General features: G+C 35.1%; 1 protein-coding gene across 1 annotated transcript in view; it reads left to right on the top strand.

The window, feature by feature from the left end:
- Window positions 1-18,699, top strand: part of LOC150098179 (sodium channel protein para-like) — a 1,334,265-nt gene that overhangs the window by 26,557 nt on the left and 1,289,009 nt on the right. The window contains 1 exon segment of the mRNA XM_090406598.1: window positions 13,687-13,892. Coding sequence (XP_090262724.1) covers window positions 13,687-13,892 — 206 coding nt within the window.

Here is an 18,699-nt window from a genome sequence, read left to right as displayed (position 1 = left end):
CATATATGGGCAGATATTTGTGAAAGGAGAAGCTTTTTTTTACATTAGATTTGAATGCTTGGGCATTATATTCCTTGGGAAACCCATGTATCTCTGTTTCAGAGTAGAACAGCAGCGATAAGGAAGGAGGAAGAGAAACTTGTTCTATGAGTATGGAATTGGACTGTGAAGGGACACTCCTTGTATTTACACGTTTTTTAATAGATTTGGTAGAGAGAGTGGGGAATTATTGATGATAGTTCCGGAAAACATTTATCAGAAATATTTATAGACGATGCAAACAGTAGATACCAGACGCCTGTCCAAGAATGATTGGAGTTCGTTTAGAAGTCTGGCTGCTCTCTTCTGCGCTGCGTCGACTATTTTTAGGGAGCTCTTAGTGGCACTTCCCCCAGATGTGCAAAGAGTACTCGGTGGACGAGTGGGTTTTTGATTTGTACAGAATTAATAGCTGTTCACGATAAAGTAATGCATTGAGCGAAGGGGGAATCCTAATTTTTTCGATGTTGAGGAGAAATGGTTTTAATGTGCTTATGCCAAGAAAGTGTTGATGCTAGGGTAATCCCAAAGAGAGAAATTTCATCTTGACTTGGCATTTAGGTGTTGTCATAGGTAACGCTGAGAGAATATGGTTCTTTTCCGTGGAAAATAAGGCAGAAGTGCGTTTTTCAGGCATTGAAATTGACAAGGTTATCCCCATCGAAGAATGGTTTGGAGATCAGACTTTAGTTTTACAGAGGGTGTTGCTTGGTGAGTTGCGAATGTAATGCACTATCGTTGGAAAAACTTGTTATTAGATTGATGGTGAACTGGAGTAAGTCATTGATATATAGAAGGAGGAGGGTGGGAGAGAGGACAGAACTTTGCCTAACCACAGAATACTTACATAGGCAGTCCCTTAGATAGGGGATCACACGCAATTTGCGTCCAGTGAGAAAACTGCAACTCGGTTGCAGAAGTCACTGGACTGATCAAATGACGAGAGTTTACTTAATAGGCCATTATGCCTTACCCTGTTGAAGGACTTGGAGAATCAAGTGCAAGCATTTGGGATTCGCCAAACTTTTCCCAGTTTACTTATTCAGAGGTTCAGAACGACTTTGGCAGAATCCATACTGGCTGTCGTTTAATAATTGAATAATTTTTGAGGCTGCGAAGGAGTTGGGTGTTGATGGTTCTTTCTGTTACTTTGTAGAGGACTGAGGTGTGTGTGCGAGATATATATATATATATATATATATATATATATATATATATATATATATATATATATATAGGGTGGTAGTTTGATGATAAAGATTTGTCACCTTCTTGAAAATAATCTATACATGGACTCATTTCCAGGGTGTAGGTGCCAGTGGAGTAAGAGAGCATAAAGAAGCGACATAGAAAAAGAGTTGTCCTGAAGATGTGCATCCAGAGTTAAATAGTGGAGTGCCGTCAGGACATGAGGACTGTTTGGTATCTAATTGAACAGGATTTTTTGTTACTTTCTGGTGAAAGATCACTGGAGGCATTAAGTATTGGATGTTTCAAATGATTGGGGACATTTACTAAAATCATCTATGCAAGCATTTGTGAAAACGTATGACTCCAGGAGATTGGAGTTTTCTGCAGGTGGCTATGCATTAGACACGTCTGGGTGCATTAGCGGTGGGAGAAGTGTTGGGCAAAATATGTGATCAACTGCCTTTTGGCAAGAGACCAAATTGCAAAATCTGCTCAAATGCTGTCATTTGAGCACATTGCAATTTTCCTGTTTTTGGCACTTTGCAATCTGGTTTTGATGTATTGAGGATTTTCTTGCAGCTGATCGGGCGTTTAACCAGCGAAAGAAGGCGGAGTTATTGATGATAGCCAGGTGTGGTATGCTATATTTTTTATTTACATCTGTACATCTTTTGGAGAGCCAAGACTTACTTAGATGATAAAAATTTAGCGTCGATTGGGGAATATATTATTATTATTATTATTATTATTATTACGGGCTACTCCAAGGAGCTTATGTTTATGGCCATCCTCATCGAGGAAGGCCATAAACATCATATCAAGAATTATCTAACATTTTCGCAGTATCTATCACACTTTGCATTGAACTCATTCACAGTCATGACAGTCACAACAGACTCATGAGCTTCATTACATAGACATGTTACCATCTTGGTCACTCGCCTCTGGATCCTCTCCACTTCCACCTTACCATAAAGAAATCCTGGGACCTAGATCTGCATGCAGTAATCAGGATAGAGTCTTATCATTCACTACTCTCCAAGCAAAAAAACCTAGTTCGAACATCCTTGCTAACTACACCCTCACTCAGTTTCCATGGATGGCTCCTAGTTCTCCCACCACCAGACCTGTTTTGAAAATTTTACTCTGAATTAATCTATCAATGAACTATCAACCAGTTTCTGTAACCCATAAATCTTCAACCTGTTCTAGTAAGCTTCATTACATAGACATGCTGCCATCTTGGTCACTCGCCTCAGGATCCTCTTCACTTCCACCTTACCACAAAGAAACCCTGGCACCCAGATCTGTATGCAGTAGTGAAGATGGGGTATTATCAAGGCTTGATAAAGAGGCAGTAACCAATACATAACAATAACCTGCTTGTCAAAGTATTCTTCAGTAACCAAGTGACCTGATGAGCTGCTTTAATCACTTTTGTTATGAACCCCTAAACTTTAATTCTCTATCCACTAACACTCACATGTCTCTGGCTTCATCAATTTGCTGAAGTACAGTTCCACCAATGTGGTATACAGCTGGTGATATTTTCACCCCAAAATGCATGGCCTTACACTTTCTTACATTGATCTGACATCAAATATATGCATTCAGTACGGAACAATTACTTCAGTGACGTAACATTCTCAACCCAGAGGACTCTTGGTTGAGATTGAAAATGTTTGTGTGGGTATTGCTCGGTTGTGGGAGCATGGGGAGATAAGAACGAGATTGTGGTCTTGAATTACCTAAAGGAGACAAATTTCGCAGTGTATTTTGAGTAATCACTAGTGAGGAAGAGACCCAGGTTTGGGTTATCTGGAACCCCAGTGAGCATGTGAACAATTTGCATATGGTAGTTTGTGATGACAAATGTCTCAATCTCTCTACCTGCTTAGTGTGTAAATTTGGAGAAAGAAAACTAGTTAATAAAGATGTTAAAATCGTGGAGGAAGTTAAACTCACCGCTAGGAAGTTGGACTGAAGGACATCGACTTTAAAGGAGAGAAAGTCGAAGAGTTTAGAGTGGTTAGTGAGACTGGTAGAGCAATATAGATGGCATCTGAATTTGACAGAGTTGGTCAGAGAGATTTTCAGCCATACACTCTTCAATTACTTTTGGCACACGCACGCCACCCTTGAGCCAAAAGTAACTGAAGAGTGTATTGGGGAAGTTGAGATGGGTAGTGCTTGGAGAGATTAAAATTTGGATTCTCGGTGGAGTCTCTTGTTGACTGAGTGAGTGATATGCGTTTTCTACGCACTCATTGTACTTTGGTTTTATAGTTCGCTAGCATTCCCCTTTTGTATTTAAAGTTCCACGTTTCGTCGACGCTTTGTCGTATTTTTTTTTAAATTTTATTTTTTTTTGGCGACGTTGTCTTCCTTGTTCAATCTGGCTGAAGGTAAGGTCCCGCCAGGTTCCTATATGCGAATGGAGAGAACTGACTTTGATGTTATTCACAGCTGCCATTAGTTCTGATGCAATCCTCGATGTGTCACAGGTTGCTTTCAACAGTCGCTGGAAGTTCGGCACTCCCTTATTTTGTTTCCAGATCCAAAGGTGTAGCATATGTTGTGTTTTCTGCAAATGAACCCGGAATCGTCATTAGTTTAGTGATGTCTTCCTTTAGAATATCGTCGCTTTCTCTGTGAAAGTTGAAAATAATGACGTGATATTGTTTTGTTTTCTGCCTCCGTCAAGTCATGCCTAGACACGATATGAGTGCAAAGCTGGCTGTTATCGGTGGTGGGTGATTTTTCATCGAAGTACTAATCGTGGATCTCTTCTAGCTTTGCTTTAATTGATTTGATTTTGCGGGAGAAGGTTTCGTCGATAACAGTCAGGTGCTGCCGTAAGCTTTCAGCGCGTTTTTAAATTCAGGAATTGTTATACTGAGGGGAGAAACAGGGGGAAGAAGAAAGCCTGGTTCAAATTCATGATATTTATATGCCGATTCATCGATTTTTATGCAGAACATGCGACCAACCGGCTGCCAAAAATTGCATAGAAAACGTTTTTGTGTCTTTTACGTCTACTTCCAGCTGTGACACTTGATAGCATGGTTGGATTTATTGGTACTGATCAGCTGATCGCATTAGTTATGCCCGGAAGACTGTTGTCCTTGGGCGTTGTTGCCGCCATCTTTTCTTTTTTGCGGCAGGCATTAGCGCGCGCTTGCGCGTGACCCGTATTCTATGTATAAGAAAACACTGTTATGGGACACGTACAGGTTTATTAGTGATATTCATACTTTTACAAATTGCTACTGCAGTTTCACTTGGTGAAATTTATCTAGGAAATCATGTTTAAGACGATAAAAAACGAAGAACACACGTTTAGGTCAACTTACTCCAAAGCGTCACCAATGGATGTCTAAAGATGTGACGTGTTTGTGCCAGAAAAGGCTAGAAATGTAAGTCAACCCCTCCTCCCAAAAATAATCTGACCTCAGTGTAACAAAGATAAGGAGAAGTAAAGTGAATTGAGATCTTATGAGATATAAGACAGAATTGCTTTTTTGGTTAGACTAAGTTCATAAGGTTTTTCTCGCTCCACTTAAAAATTTTGAGATCTGTTTTTAAATCATTACTTATCTAGGATCTTGCAACTTGGGATATCTGAGCTATATGGTTAATTAAATGAAAAAAGTTGGAAGAAGTGTGTTATCAGCGAAACTATGGATATGATTTGTAGTTAGCGAGGAAAAGTTATGTAGCATGGCTGGCAGGTCATTTTCCACATTGCGAGAGTGAAAAAGTAACAGGTCTCACAGTGGTGGGAAAACTTCCCTCATTCTTTAAAACTTGTGCTTTTCCTCTTTTCAAATGGCAAAACATGCGTACTTAACGGATAGAACACTTCCGTATTCAGAGAAATGTAATTATGATGTATAATAGAGGACAGTCTGTGTTGTCTCCTGCAATGAATCTTGAAACTTCCTACAGTAATAATAATAATAATAATAAACGCTTGTGAAAGAGCATAATCGACTTATAAATCCCACTAGTTAAATTTTTTCCAAGAACAGCAATGGATTACAGAAAAATTTCCTTCTGTTTCCGACTAGTTTAAAGATTTTTTTCTAACTATAGCGTACATTTAATTTGCAATTTTAAGAATTCTCTGTTTTATATAGTACTAACAATACGGCGTCAAACCCTATTACCGTACTCACTTTACAAATAGATTGCTTATCTAATTAATAATTTTCCTCTCCAGATTAGTTATCTAATTAGCCGTGCCCCTTCTCGTTAACCTATCCAAGAGGCTAATTATTAATAGAAATATTCTGTCTTCAAAAATGGGACACATCTTCTCAGCTCTTGTACTAATGACCATCGATTGGCAAAGTATGTACTAATAAAGACATGATGAAAGGTAAACATCAAGAATTATACAGTGATGAAGTGGAAACGTAATCAATTAGTGATGAGCTCGTTCTTAAAGAGAAATTTTTAAGTAGTCTGGAACCATCAACCATTTAAGTCAAATGGCAAATATGTCTAAGTTATTAAACATTGGCATAGGAACGAATGTAGCCGTTGTTAAATGAAGGTATAAGCTTGAATTTCAGGTTTTGGCCGTCAGTTTTCTGTTATATATATGAAATCAATTATCAAATAAATCTTTTTTCTCCTATGATGATACATCAGCATTATACACCATTAGGGAGAGAGAGTATATCTTCCCCTCACCGTCCTAAGAAATTAATATAAAAACTTAATTCTGAATTTTTCGATTAACATGATATTAACTAATTATACATGTAAATTTAATATTAATTACAAATATCTGCTACATGAAATGTTTAAAAAACCTAATATGTGTCTGCCAATCGCAAATCTCCTTTCCAAATCTGCACTGATGCTTTACAAAATTTACAATATTATTGATACAAAATAACTAAGTTATCTTGTGCACATCATGCATAACTAGCACGCCCTCTACCTTTAAGTGATTTCCTCCAATGTTAAGTACTAGTAAATTCTTTTTTATTATGAGTGAATATATTGATATTGAAGAGATGAATATTTGATGATACCTTCGTTATTTGAAATATATGCTACGTATTTACTCGTCGTGTTTTGTTCAAACGACAGGATTTCCGAATTCATGAACATCAGTATTGTCCGAGGTTGTGAGGAAACGTAATATTCCTATCGTAGATAAAACAAAAAGCAGCCCAGAAACGTTTTTTTGCTTTTTGATTACCTCGTATTGTTACTTTTAGATCATTATTATTAACAATATTAATAATAATTAGCAATTATTAATATGAAATATTAATAATTTCATATGAATATGAAATTAATATGAAATATTAATAATTTCATATGAATATGAAATTAATATGAAATATTAATTTCATATTAATTACTATGCAACAAATCTTCATTTGATAATGCTTTTAAACTTGCTTTTAGGAGAGCTTCCTAATCTAAAACCATATTGTCACATAGCTTTATTTTTTTTTATTTTTTTTTCAAAAATAAAAGCCCATTTAAATTAATATCCGTTACAATGAAATCCTTCGGGGCTGTTGTAAATACACTCTTTTCGTGAATAAGTCTTTCTTCATGACAGAAACAACTTGAGATAATACCTGTGGTTTAAGAGAAAAATAAATCGCATCCAACATTGGATTTTCATCATTTCACCCTTAAATAATAATGAAACTGATTAAAATTGATAACTCGTAAGTGACAAATAGAACATGTGAATATTTAATTTAGATGCTTCTTCGCAGTAATATAGAAAAAACAAAAGTGGAAGTGGTATGGAAAGCAAGACCCGTTTTTTGTTCGCTTTTGTATTGTACGTCTTTTTGGTGTTCAGCCATGCGTATTTCTCCAGATCTTCCTGTCTGTCCAACGTAGCAAATCCCACAAGAGCAATGGATTTTGTAGATCCTGGTTTTTTAAGAGGATGATGAGGTGGTTTTGGTGGATGTAGAAATCTTGAGATTTTTTCCATAGGAAGGAAGGCTACTTTTATGTTGTGTTTGTTCATTAATTTGGCTAGCTTATCTGTAACATTTTTGATATAAGGAAGCAAGATTGCGTTTTTGTAATCCTGTTTTATTGTGTTGTTAGCTGGAGGCATTTTAAGGATTCTCTAGATGGTTTTTGTTTCATATCCATTCTGTTGGAGGATTTGTGTTAAGTATTTTAGTTCTTCATTACATCTTTCTTGTGTGCTGGAGATATTGTATGCTCTGTCTCGAAGAGTTTTAATTAAGCTTATTTTTTGTGAAGGATGGTGGTGTGAGGTTGCATTTAGAAATCTTCCAGTGTTTGTCGGCTTGCTATACCTTATATTCCTTATATTCCTATACCTTACAATGAATACGTTTGCCTTAATAAGGATGACAAAAATATTGTCATAATAAAAGCGGATAAAGGCAACGAAACTGTCGTTTTAAATGCAACAGAATATGATAACAAAATGAAAAGTCTCCTGGAAGATACCAACACCTACAAACTCATAGACAGAGACCCGACTTGGCCTACACACAAAAAAACAAATGATCTAATAAAAAAAGTGCCTTTCTGGACGGAAGACGAAACTTAAAAAATACTTACAATCAAAACATCCTTTGATACCAAGAATATATGGTGTTCCAAAGATCCATAAGACAGATATACCTTTAAGACCAATAGTAGATGGAAGAGATTCACCGACTTCCAACTTGGCGAAATACCTCACCAACATGATCTCACAACATATAGGAAAAGCATCTTCCTTCATAAAAAATAGTAAACATTTCATAGAAAAAGTGAAAGATATACATATTGGTCCAACAGACATCTTAGCAAGTCTCGACATTATCAGCTTGTTTACAAACGTCCCGCGACAAGAAATTTTGAATATCCTAGAAGACCTCTTCCCTCCGGAGATCTTGAATCTTTTTAAACATTGTATAAACATACTTTCTTCACCCTATAAAGATAGAATCTGGGAACAAAAAGAAGGACTGGCCATGGGTTCATCATTTTCACCGATATTAGCAAACCTATTCATGGAGAAATTTGAAAACAATGATCTTAAGAATTACCATGTTAATGAAGAAAGTAAACTCTCCTTCTCAGTATATAGGAAGCCGACAAACACTGGAAGATTTCTAAATGCAACCTCACACCACCTTCCTTCACAAAAAATAAGCTTAATTAAAACTCTTTGAGACAGAGCATACGATATCTCCAGCACACAAGAAAGATGTAATGAAGAACTAAAATACTTAACACAAATCCTCCAACAGAATGGATATGAAACAAAAACCATCTAGAGAATCCTTAAAATGCCTCCAGCTAACAACACAATAAAACAGGATTACAAAAACGCAATCTTGCTTCCTTATATCAAAAATGTTACAGATAAGCTAGCCAAATTAATGAACAAACACAACATAAAAGTAGCCTTCCTTCCTATGGAAAAAATCTCAAGATTCCTACATCCACCAAAACCACCACCTCTTAAAAAACCAAGATCCACAAAATCCATTGCTCTTGCGGGATTTGCTACGTTGGACAGACAGGAAGATCTGGAGAAATACGCATGGCTGAACACCAAAAAGACGTACAATACAAAAGAGAACAAAAAACGGGTTTTGCTGTCCATACCACTTCCACTGGACACGATGTACTCTGGCAAAAAACGACGATGTCATACATAGAAAACAACAGTTATATAAGAAAATTTAAAGAAGCTGCTAATATGCTAAAAAACCCAACCCAGTGCAATGAAAATCAAGATTTAATTCCCCATGAAGTGTGGTCAACTCTAATAAAAAATCTACCTCAATCTGAGCTCGGACTGTATGAACGAGAACAAGAACGCGTGACATCGTCCAGTATTGTTCAACGTCAATAACGTTATATATCTGCATGCTGTTATTTGAGTTTTATGAATAGCCAGACGGTTATGATTTGTATTTATTAATTCTCTTGTTTAAACTTTAAGTTATACTATTTACTTCCTGAAGATGTAAATCCTACGATTTACGAAACTTGTCGGGAACTATTATTTCAGTGTTTTATATAACTGAATAATAAAAAAATGTGGTGTAATCACCGAAATATATCTTATAAACAACATATTCAAACTATTCCTAATTAAAATAGATAAGGATTACATTATATAAAACTTTATCTATAGTAGCTATATTGAATGAAAATGAAACAAGGTTGTTAAATGTGTCAAACTTATGACACATTTAACATATTTATGAAATATTTCATATTAATAAGAAAAGAACAGGATCGTGTTCGAATAAAAAACAAAACATGACTGCGTTCTTGTCGGAAAATCATAATACAATTCATTTAATTTCAGACATGACTTATGAACAAAAGATGCTGATTCTCTTAGATGATCAAAATATTTAGATGATCAAATCAGATTCTACAATGGAAGACGAACTTCAAAACAGACGATCTCATCTAAATGTTTTGATAGTAGTAGTCCCACGGAATCTCATTTTCCTCATCTTTGCAAAGTAGAATCTTAAATTTAAAAGAAAACATGAAGGACAAAAAAAAAAAAACTGGCGATGTCATTTCCTACAAGATTTTAAAGTTTTGAATACTTGAAAGTCACTGACGTTCCCATTCATGAGAATGATTTCGATAAATAGACGTCCCCCTTAATCTTACAAAAGACTACCTTTCTACTGCTTTATGGCGGAAGATTTTTATGGAATTTCACGTAAAAAGATCGTCTAACTCGATAGCACAAAGTTTTGACACGTGCAGTGCCACAAGCAACAATAAATCATATATTACACCTTTAACCAAACTCGTACCCCTACCCCTCCCCACTCCACTCCACTTCTGTTAAATGTTTTTCGGATGGAATTCAATTGTGCAAGTTTGTGTATTCCCTTATTTTTGCTTATTTTAAATGCTTGTTATTATTCAAAAATTAGCATATCATAAAACAGGATGATTCAAACTCATTTTAAACCACCACAAAATTTCTTAGAATAACCAAAATATGTGGATCCCCAAATCAACGAAGAAATTCTTCAAACAGTAAATGTAAAACTAATTAACCAGTAAAGAATGTAAAATGAATAGAATTTTGAAACCTCACCTATATAGAAGATCTACTAAATGGATATAAGTTCATTTAAAGCCGTCTTTCTTAGATTTACACAATGCTTTCTTATTTGAGAATGCTGAAGTGATAAAATCATTGTCCTAAATCTGCCAAACAATTAGCTCAAAATGAATTATCCATATTTATGATAATCCTACCCAGTAAATGGTACGTTAGTGTAAGAATTTGATCATCCAGAAACTCTGCTCTAGATACGAAACGTAACTTTTGTTTTTACAAACCATATTGGGCTTCCAGCAAGTAGGATGATAGTTTCACATCGGAAGATAACAATATATCGCCTAAAGTTTGCTAACATTTATTTAGACAATAAATTGTGCTGTGAGAAAAAAATATTGATTTACAGATCTGTGGCGGAAAAATTCAAGACCAGTTTGATTCTTACTTTAAAAAGTGATGTCATTTGCTCTCTTGACCGGAGAAAAAATGCCATTCACGATTTTCCACCATCAGCTAAGAAAAGTTAATGAAGAGGCAAATATCATTAATATAATGAACACTTAAATCACTGCTGAAAATGACTTCGTCGGCATATTTCATTATCCTGGTCGTACTTGATAAAATATGTAGAGCTGTGTAGAGCAGAAAAATTGGATGCTAACAAACCATAGTTTGTCTATCTTATCCTAACTGAATTTATGATGATATCAATATAGAGTGTTATTTTTATCACGGTGAGGTATTTCATGATTTTGCGATATTAAATTACTTATATTGAAGAGGGAAAATTAAATGTAATGGTTCTCATTGATATTTGGAAAAATGTTTTACAGCTAATAATAAAATATCAGTAAATGAATTGAAATAAATCAGCCATTGACAGGAAGAAATCTTCATTGCTCATTCATCCACGACCTCGGCAATTATATTTTCTTTGTTTCTTTGTTTTTAAATATACATCTTGATTATTATATGCGAGTAACTCATTTTGTGCATACTGCCACAACCATGTAAATAAACATCCGTTTGTGTGTAGCCCTTCACTATAGTTCAGATTTTTTGAAACCAAATCTCATCGAATATATCAACTAGCCCTTATTTCGTAGTCCATTGTCTGTATATATTTTCTGCCAGTTTGTTTGCTTGTCTTGATGGAAGAAAATACGAGTCTCCAAGAGTAGAAACTCGGAAAATCCGTATGAGACTGGCTAATTCTCTTCCAACTGAAAATTACCCATTAAGGTATTTCGCTTCCTACATGGAATTCGAACCCAGATCTTTCCTCATCTGGCATCATTGATACCGACTCAGCTACGCAGAATGTAAACAAACATCTCCGTATTTAACTGTAATCAACAGTAAGATAATATTGTAAGTGTTACCTTCCAGACTGGCCCAGTGGACAGCGTATTCCTTTTCCAACTAACACTATGTTCGTATCCTACTATCCATCGATGTTTGTGAAAGTCTTTATTTGGCAGACGTTTTCTATTACACTTCCTTTGATAATACTATTAAAGATGCTATGTGATATATTCTTAGTTTATTAGGTATCGTTACTATTAAGAAAGGCAATAATAAAAATATAAATAAACATAGCAAGATTTATCCAGTAACTAATCAACGTTAAACAAATACTAAAATTGTTGGTAGACTAGATGATCCACTGAATATCCTGCCCGTTCTCTAATAGGTTGTAGTTTCAGATCCCATTATTGCAAGATGTTTGTGAAAGTTTTTGGATGGGAGGCCAAAGTGGTTTGAAGAAGCTAAGTACTGTTTGGTCGTCACTAGAGTAGGGTCTTCTGACAATCTAACCCTTATCCTAACAACGATTTAAAATCTGCAAGATTTTTTAATCTTTAGTGGATAAGATTCACACACATGATTTAAAATTATGCATATTTTAGCAAATCATTTTCAAAAGTTTATAAGTTGTTAATCATAAAAATGAATTTTAAGAAGAAATGAAAAATCTTATGTTTAGTTCGGCGCTATTCATAAAAGTAGGATGAATAAAAAAAAAGAATTTACGTAATAATAAATACAAAAGCATTTTTATTTAACACAATCAAATTATTTTTATAATAATTAAAGTTGGGATGGGGTGTTTTTCAGTTGATGCATAGCAGCTTGAATTGCTTGTGATTTCAATATTTATATCAGAACAGCTGTATCAAATATCTATATCATAATATCAAAACAGCTCAGAAGCTGAAGTATACAAATTATGTCTGTCAATTACATGAAGCTCAGATATAAAGCGATCTAATTTCCATATAACGCCTGCTACCTTAATTTCATTCTGTAAATATCGTTTTTTTACAGGTAGCATTTGAAATTCCTTTACAGGTACATGAAATTAATTCGTTTCTGGCAGTATCTAGTGTAATTTGAAACACATATAAGATACTTTTTTATACCTTGCCCTATGTTCAATAATCAGTTTTCAGAGTTATTCATAGATGAATTTTATAACTATGATCGTGATGATTTTTTGTAATTTTTATATTAATGTATCAATATGAGAGATGAAAATTTCATAGCCTGAGTATAAAGGACTTCACCGAACAGCATGATCACCAGCTAATTTTTAACATTGTCATCGACCCACTTCTTCAAACGATGCTGTAATGTTTTGATCCCATTGACAAAGAAATTGTCATCTTGCAAAAGTCTTACATAAAGATATCATTTTCCTAGTCATAACAGGCATCAGTTAGTTTTTAAAAGTTTGGGAGAGATAATAGTCAGATGGAGAAAGATCATGAACAATAGTTGTTCGATAACTCTGTTAAAACTATAGTCATCCACATCGTCCGCTATCTCCAGTGGCTGGTGAAATGCTGGTGAAATGCCTGTTCCTGCAGAAACATAGTATTTTCACAGTGATCAATTATCTATCTAGCAATACTAATCTTGGACTTTATCAAGCATTTCTTCTACTGTGAGAGTTGACCAAAAACACGCCTAAGGATCATTCTTGAAGGTGAATCAGTGAGGAATTCATTGCTAACTTCTCCACTGTTGCTTAGGAATGGAAATCGTCTCCCAATATTTTATCCTTAAAGATATTTCGGCGTTAAGTTCCTTTTAGGCAGATATCAATGATACCACGGATCGCAATGTTGTCTGTTTCGGAACATCAGCTTACCTAATCAGTTTCATTAGGTGAAAAAAGATGAAATAATTGGAATTGCATTAAACTTTCCGAAGATTATTTATGCATTGTTAATAATGATACGAAGAGTTTCATCCTTCTAATCTGACTCCTTTATACTTACGCTACGAACTTGTTAATTCATATCTTGGATCAGTTAATTAAAATGAGTCATTTTATTTATAGATGAAATATCTCGAAAATATTAAAATTTGTCATTATTTGTGTTTTTCAGACATTCGTAGTTGTTAGCAAAGGTAAAGACATTTTCCGGTTCAGCGCCACTAATGCCCTTTGGATTCTTAGCCCCTTTAACCCAATCCGTCGTGTGGCTATTTATATTCTGGTCCATCCTATCTTCAGCTTGCTGGTCATCGTCACAATCCTTGTCAATTGCGTTCTCATGACTCTGCCCTCCAACGAAAGTGTTGAGGATACGGAGTAAGTATAGAATTAAATTTTACTGTTGATGCAATTCTGCATTGTTATAACATCATATGTAACTTCCAGTATATGAATGAGAAAAACAATCGGACTGAAAATAGTAAATTTTTCAATTTAAGTAGATAAATTTCCAAACAACAGCAACAACGACATTCCTTAACGATAATCTGTCATTTCACAGCACTGACATAGGATAAAGTGAACTATTGCATATGCCTTAAAATGCATCGCAGATATTGAAACAGATGCAGGAGAAATATGACAGGAGACAAAGTTGGATGGGTGGTTATTTGGAATTGCCACCGAAGTAGCTAAGGCTAGTAGGTCAATTTCTTTTGCATGTTAAACGTGTGTGCGTTCTGGTTCATTTGCCTATTTTGTGAATGAAAAACCGAAATTTCCTTTAAGAGTTTAATTAATTAATTATATTTCAATATTGACCAATTTATGGAATTATTGACAAAATATTTTACATTCTCGAGGGTACAGTTTTAAAATGAATAACCTTGTTGGACAGTTCGACCAATCGTGCCTTACGGAAGACTTTGCCAAAACAAACTATTCATCAGCGAAACTTAATATTTTTCTTCATGATGCAGTACTCATCATATATTTCCCTTACCCACGCTACTTTTTTCCATCTCCTAGGTGGCATTTGCTCTCATATTGTTTGAGGAAAATTACGAAGAAAATACGGACCTGTACGTATTGCAATCCAACACAGCACAACACTTTTGGAATTAACTGGAATGTTGAATGTTTACCAGCTCAGCGCTTGCATCATTGGTATTGGTCATGATAACGTAAGACCGGTCCAAATACCTGATTTCTCCTATATTCCCTTTGAACAATTACTATGAGAGGCTCTATCGGAAATGATACTGCATCAAGCAGTTAATCTTCTATACCAATAAAATCTCAATCTCTAAAGAGGAATTATTGTCGACTGTTCGTGCGATGAATAAACAACCATTACAGTTCGTATCTGCAGTGAATTTCGAAATCAATCTTAATTTTAATTTTTTGTTCTCTTCATAAAGTCTCGATTAATACACGATTTCATTACGAAGGGTCTTAATATTTCACATTTGATAATGTCTTTGCCGAATTTCAATTCAAAGTTTGAGAAACGTTTTTGTTTTTATAATTATAACTTGCCGAAAACGTAAGTCAAAGTGACTTTAATTAGAATACAGGAATTTTAATTAATTTGTAATTTAATCAGAACACAGTTACATGAAATTCCAGAAGAATATTTCATTCCCTAACACTGGTTAAAGTACAAATATTTCGGTACACATATAGTGAACTATTTTTAGTGTATTGTAGTTGGAAATTAAGAAAACAATCAACGCATCCATTTACATCGGGAACAGAATCCTTCATTGTATGAAGTTGCGATACAGCTGGATAAAAATGGATAGCATTACAATCAAATGACGCGTGCGTGCGAGGAAAAATTTAATTATATAATATTTAAATAGTATAGTTCTTGATAGCAATTTCCCAAAATGATGATGTAAAAGGACCTCAACACTTTCTTTAAAGAGACTTTCGTTACGGGAACATATGCGTCATAATTTAGTATCATTGCAAATGATCCTATGGTCAGTACTAGTAATCAGATATTAATCTAGGCAAGAGTTGTTGCATTTCTTGAAGTCAATGTAGGAATGATGTTCAGAGATGCCTAGAGAAACAGATCGGCCAGTTTGTCCAAAGTAGAATAACTGGAAGTTGCATGGCACTGGATATCTTCCAAGTAGTAGTAGTGGTAAACATTTACCGTTTGGAGATGGTTTCATACAGCTAAATTAATTAATATTCTTAATAATAGAATTATCATTAATATAAATTCAATGTCTCTACCACGTTTAATATACGAGAGATGCGTTCTGAAATGCCTTTAACGTACGTGATCGAGATTCTATGTGAGTCATCTCTTGTAATAGATGTCGAAGGGAAACTTTGATAATCCTCTGTATTGTTCTGAGGTTGTAACCGTTGAGAATAGCAGTTTCTTTGATAGTAGAAACTTATTTTTGAAGTAGTTCGGACTTGGAATGATGAGCTTTTGAAAGAAAGCATTTAATAATGCGAGGAATCGTGGGCAGAAGTGTGACCGATATACCAGCCTGTGAAGGAACATTTGCGAAAGACAGATGTTGACAAGGAACCGTTGATTCTATTATGAATGTTATGAGAATTTTTTGTAAGATGACTTCTAGATTTTGATGTCATTCATTCGAAATAGCAAAAATATCATTCATATAGCGAAGACATAGGATAGGTTTGGGATTACACGTGGATGTGTTTTATTCGAATTGTTAATAAAGTAGAAATTAGCGAGGATAGGAAAAATGGAGAGTAACCACGACACCTGCACTTTGTCGATAAAACTTTTCATTCAAGCTAAAATATCGAGAATTCATGAAGAATCTGAAAAGTTCTAAAATATCCGATGGGAACTTAAATAATAAAAATCGAAGTGAAGAAACGTTCTAGTAAATCCGTGGAATCAAGTCTTAGATCTTTAATTTTTGAGATAAACTCGTTGTATTTTTAATATAAGAGAAAGAACTACCAGTTAAGAAAGAGAGGAAATTTGAAAGAAATAACGAAATTTTGTATGTAGGATGTCATATGCAATCTATGAGAGGCCGAAGAAGGTATCCTGGTTTATGCGATTTAGGGAGTCCATAAATTCTAGATCCTTTCATAATGAGTTCTAAGTTTTTAAATTAGAACTTTTATGCGTTGTATGTAAATATCACTTACGTGGAGCATGTGAAAAATACTTGGTCTCGTTAGTCACCACGTTTTATAGGCAACTATTTAAGAATGCTGCTGTGGTCAACACTATTCGCAAATAGTGTTGACCACAATGGGAAAAACAAAGGATCTTTCGGAGTTCGATAAAGGGCTTATTGTGGGCGCGTCTGGCTGGAGCGACGATTTTGACAACAACAGAACTGACTGGGTTCTCAAAAGGTGAGATATCCCAGCTGTTTAATCAGTGGAAATATAATCCATATTGCTTGTCTAAGAGACGTAACTGTGGTCGTAAGACAGTCTGTGAGGAAAGAGATCGCCTTCGTCTGGCAAGGCTTGTACGGACAAACAGAACTTCGTGCAGCAATTGATCAACGCATTTAATGAAGGTTTTTTTTACCGACCCATATCTCACCGAACTATGCGCAGGGATTTGAAGAGGATCGGTATTGGCAGTCGCATGCTTATAGGTAAAATAAACGTTTCTAATTCAGTGGCCGGTATGTGTACATTGTCCAATACAGAGTTAAGTTTGTTGACTCATCTGCTGATTAAAGCATAGATTTTTCTATCTCCTAGTAATTTTTCCGTACATTTATAATCAGAAAACTCAGAAATAAAGTAATATTATCTTTGTTGGCTTTGATAATATTAAAATTTTTATTTTATTTTATTTATTTATTTTTATTTTATTTTATTTTATTTTATTTTATTTATTTTTTGAAGATCACGAAGCTTTTAATTCTGTAAATTGGATATTTTTAGCAGTGAATGTTTAGGATTATGAATAATTTTAGCAACTTTTCTGTTATCATATTATAAATGATAACAGTATTGAAAAAGTTTTATTGAATATTGTGCATGAAATCCAAATGAAGAGATCGTTTTGGTACGATAAAAATGTTGTGGCCTCTGGAATACTGAGTTACGCCTTGATTAGTGGAAGATTCATCATCATCAGTGGCTCTAACAGATACTTAAGCCCTACGACCCTCCAAGTATCCTTCGATTTTGTTACCGTAATTCGAGGATAACATGGTTAGCCTTATCCATATAAGTATTCTTCTGTTTGTAAATTACATGTGCACTGTTTGCTGGTAGCGGGACGAAAAACTCAAGTTTCGGAAAGGAAAACCCCTCAGCGTGCGTATGAGACCGGTTTGAAACCTCCCGTTTTTGTTTCGTATGATGATACAACGTACGGGGAGGTACGCCTCCATCTCAATTCCCCCCCCCCTCCCTAATTTTACCCGGGATCGGGCCGGCATAGCTGACGAATCAGGTCTATTGCCGCGTCTTAAATATTCCTGACTGTAATCAGTGTGTGTTCTGGGGACGAAAAAAACCCCATCTCCGTATGAGACCGGCTAACTCACCTTTCGTCGAAAGACACCAGATAAACGGACGGAAATCGAACCCAGGTTTCCCGATCAAAGGGATTCGTCTATACTAACTGAGCTACGGAGGCTACCGCCAGCTGAAAAGCTCTGATGAAGGTTCATTGCGTCCTAGACGAGATTCAAATCCAGGTTATTCCAACCAAAGAGCTTCGTCTATACCGACGAGTTACGGAGGCGCCAAGTGGAAAATTAGCAAGACTGATTATCCATTTGTTTGGTGGGGGGGGGGAGTAGCTGGAATTAGGAGGTATTGTTTTAGTTTATTGAATTTATAGTTGAGTTGTACAGTTTACATAGCGCATAATTCTCATGTTTTTAGATATTAAGAAATAAATTCCATAAATCTTCATTAAGGATATTAGAGAGATTCAATTTCAAAGTGGGAATTTATTGGATATATGAGAAAGTTCTGTCTTGGAATGCTTAGCTGATTTCGTAAGAGAGAATGTTTCGCTTTGAAATAAAGTGCTGCTGAAATATTTATGATTTCTTTAATCCTGGGAAAAGCAGGAATAAAATTCGCCTTTCTTGATTTTTTTTTTTTAAGAAAATGAATTCTTGCTAATACTTTATCCAGTTGTAGGTACAAATTTGCAAGCTTGTTGATGTGCTTAATTATAGTATATGTGTGT

The sequence above is a fragment of the Typopeltis vanoorti genome, chromosome 16 (assembly GCF_054136105.1).
Source record: "Typopeltis vanoorti isolate ZY-2024b chromosome 16, IOZ_Tvanoo_1.0, whole genome shotgun sequence".
Classification (NCBI taxonomy): Eukaryota; Metazoa; Arthropoda; class Arachnida; order Uropygi; family Thelyphonidae; genus Typopeltis; species Typopeltis vanoorti.
The sequence above is the reverse complement of the archived record's forward strand: the minus strand, read 5'-3'. Positions and strand labels throughout refer to the sequence as shown.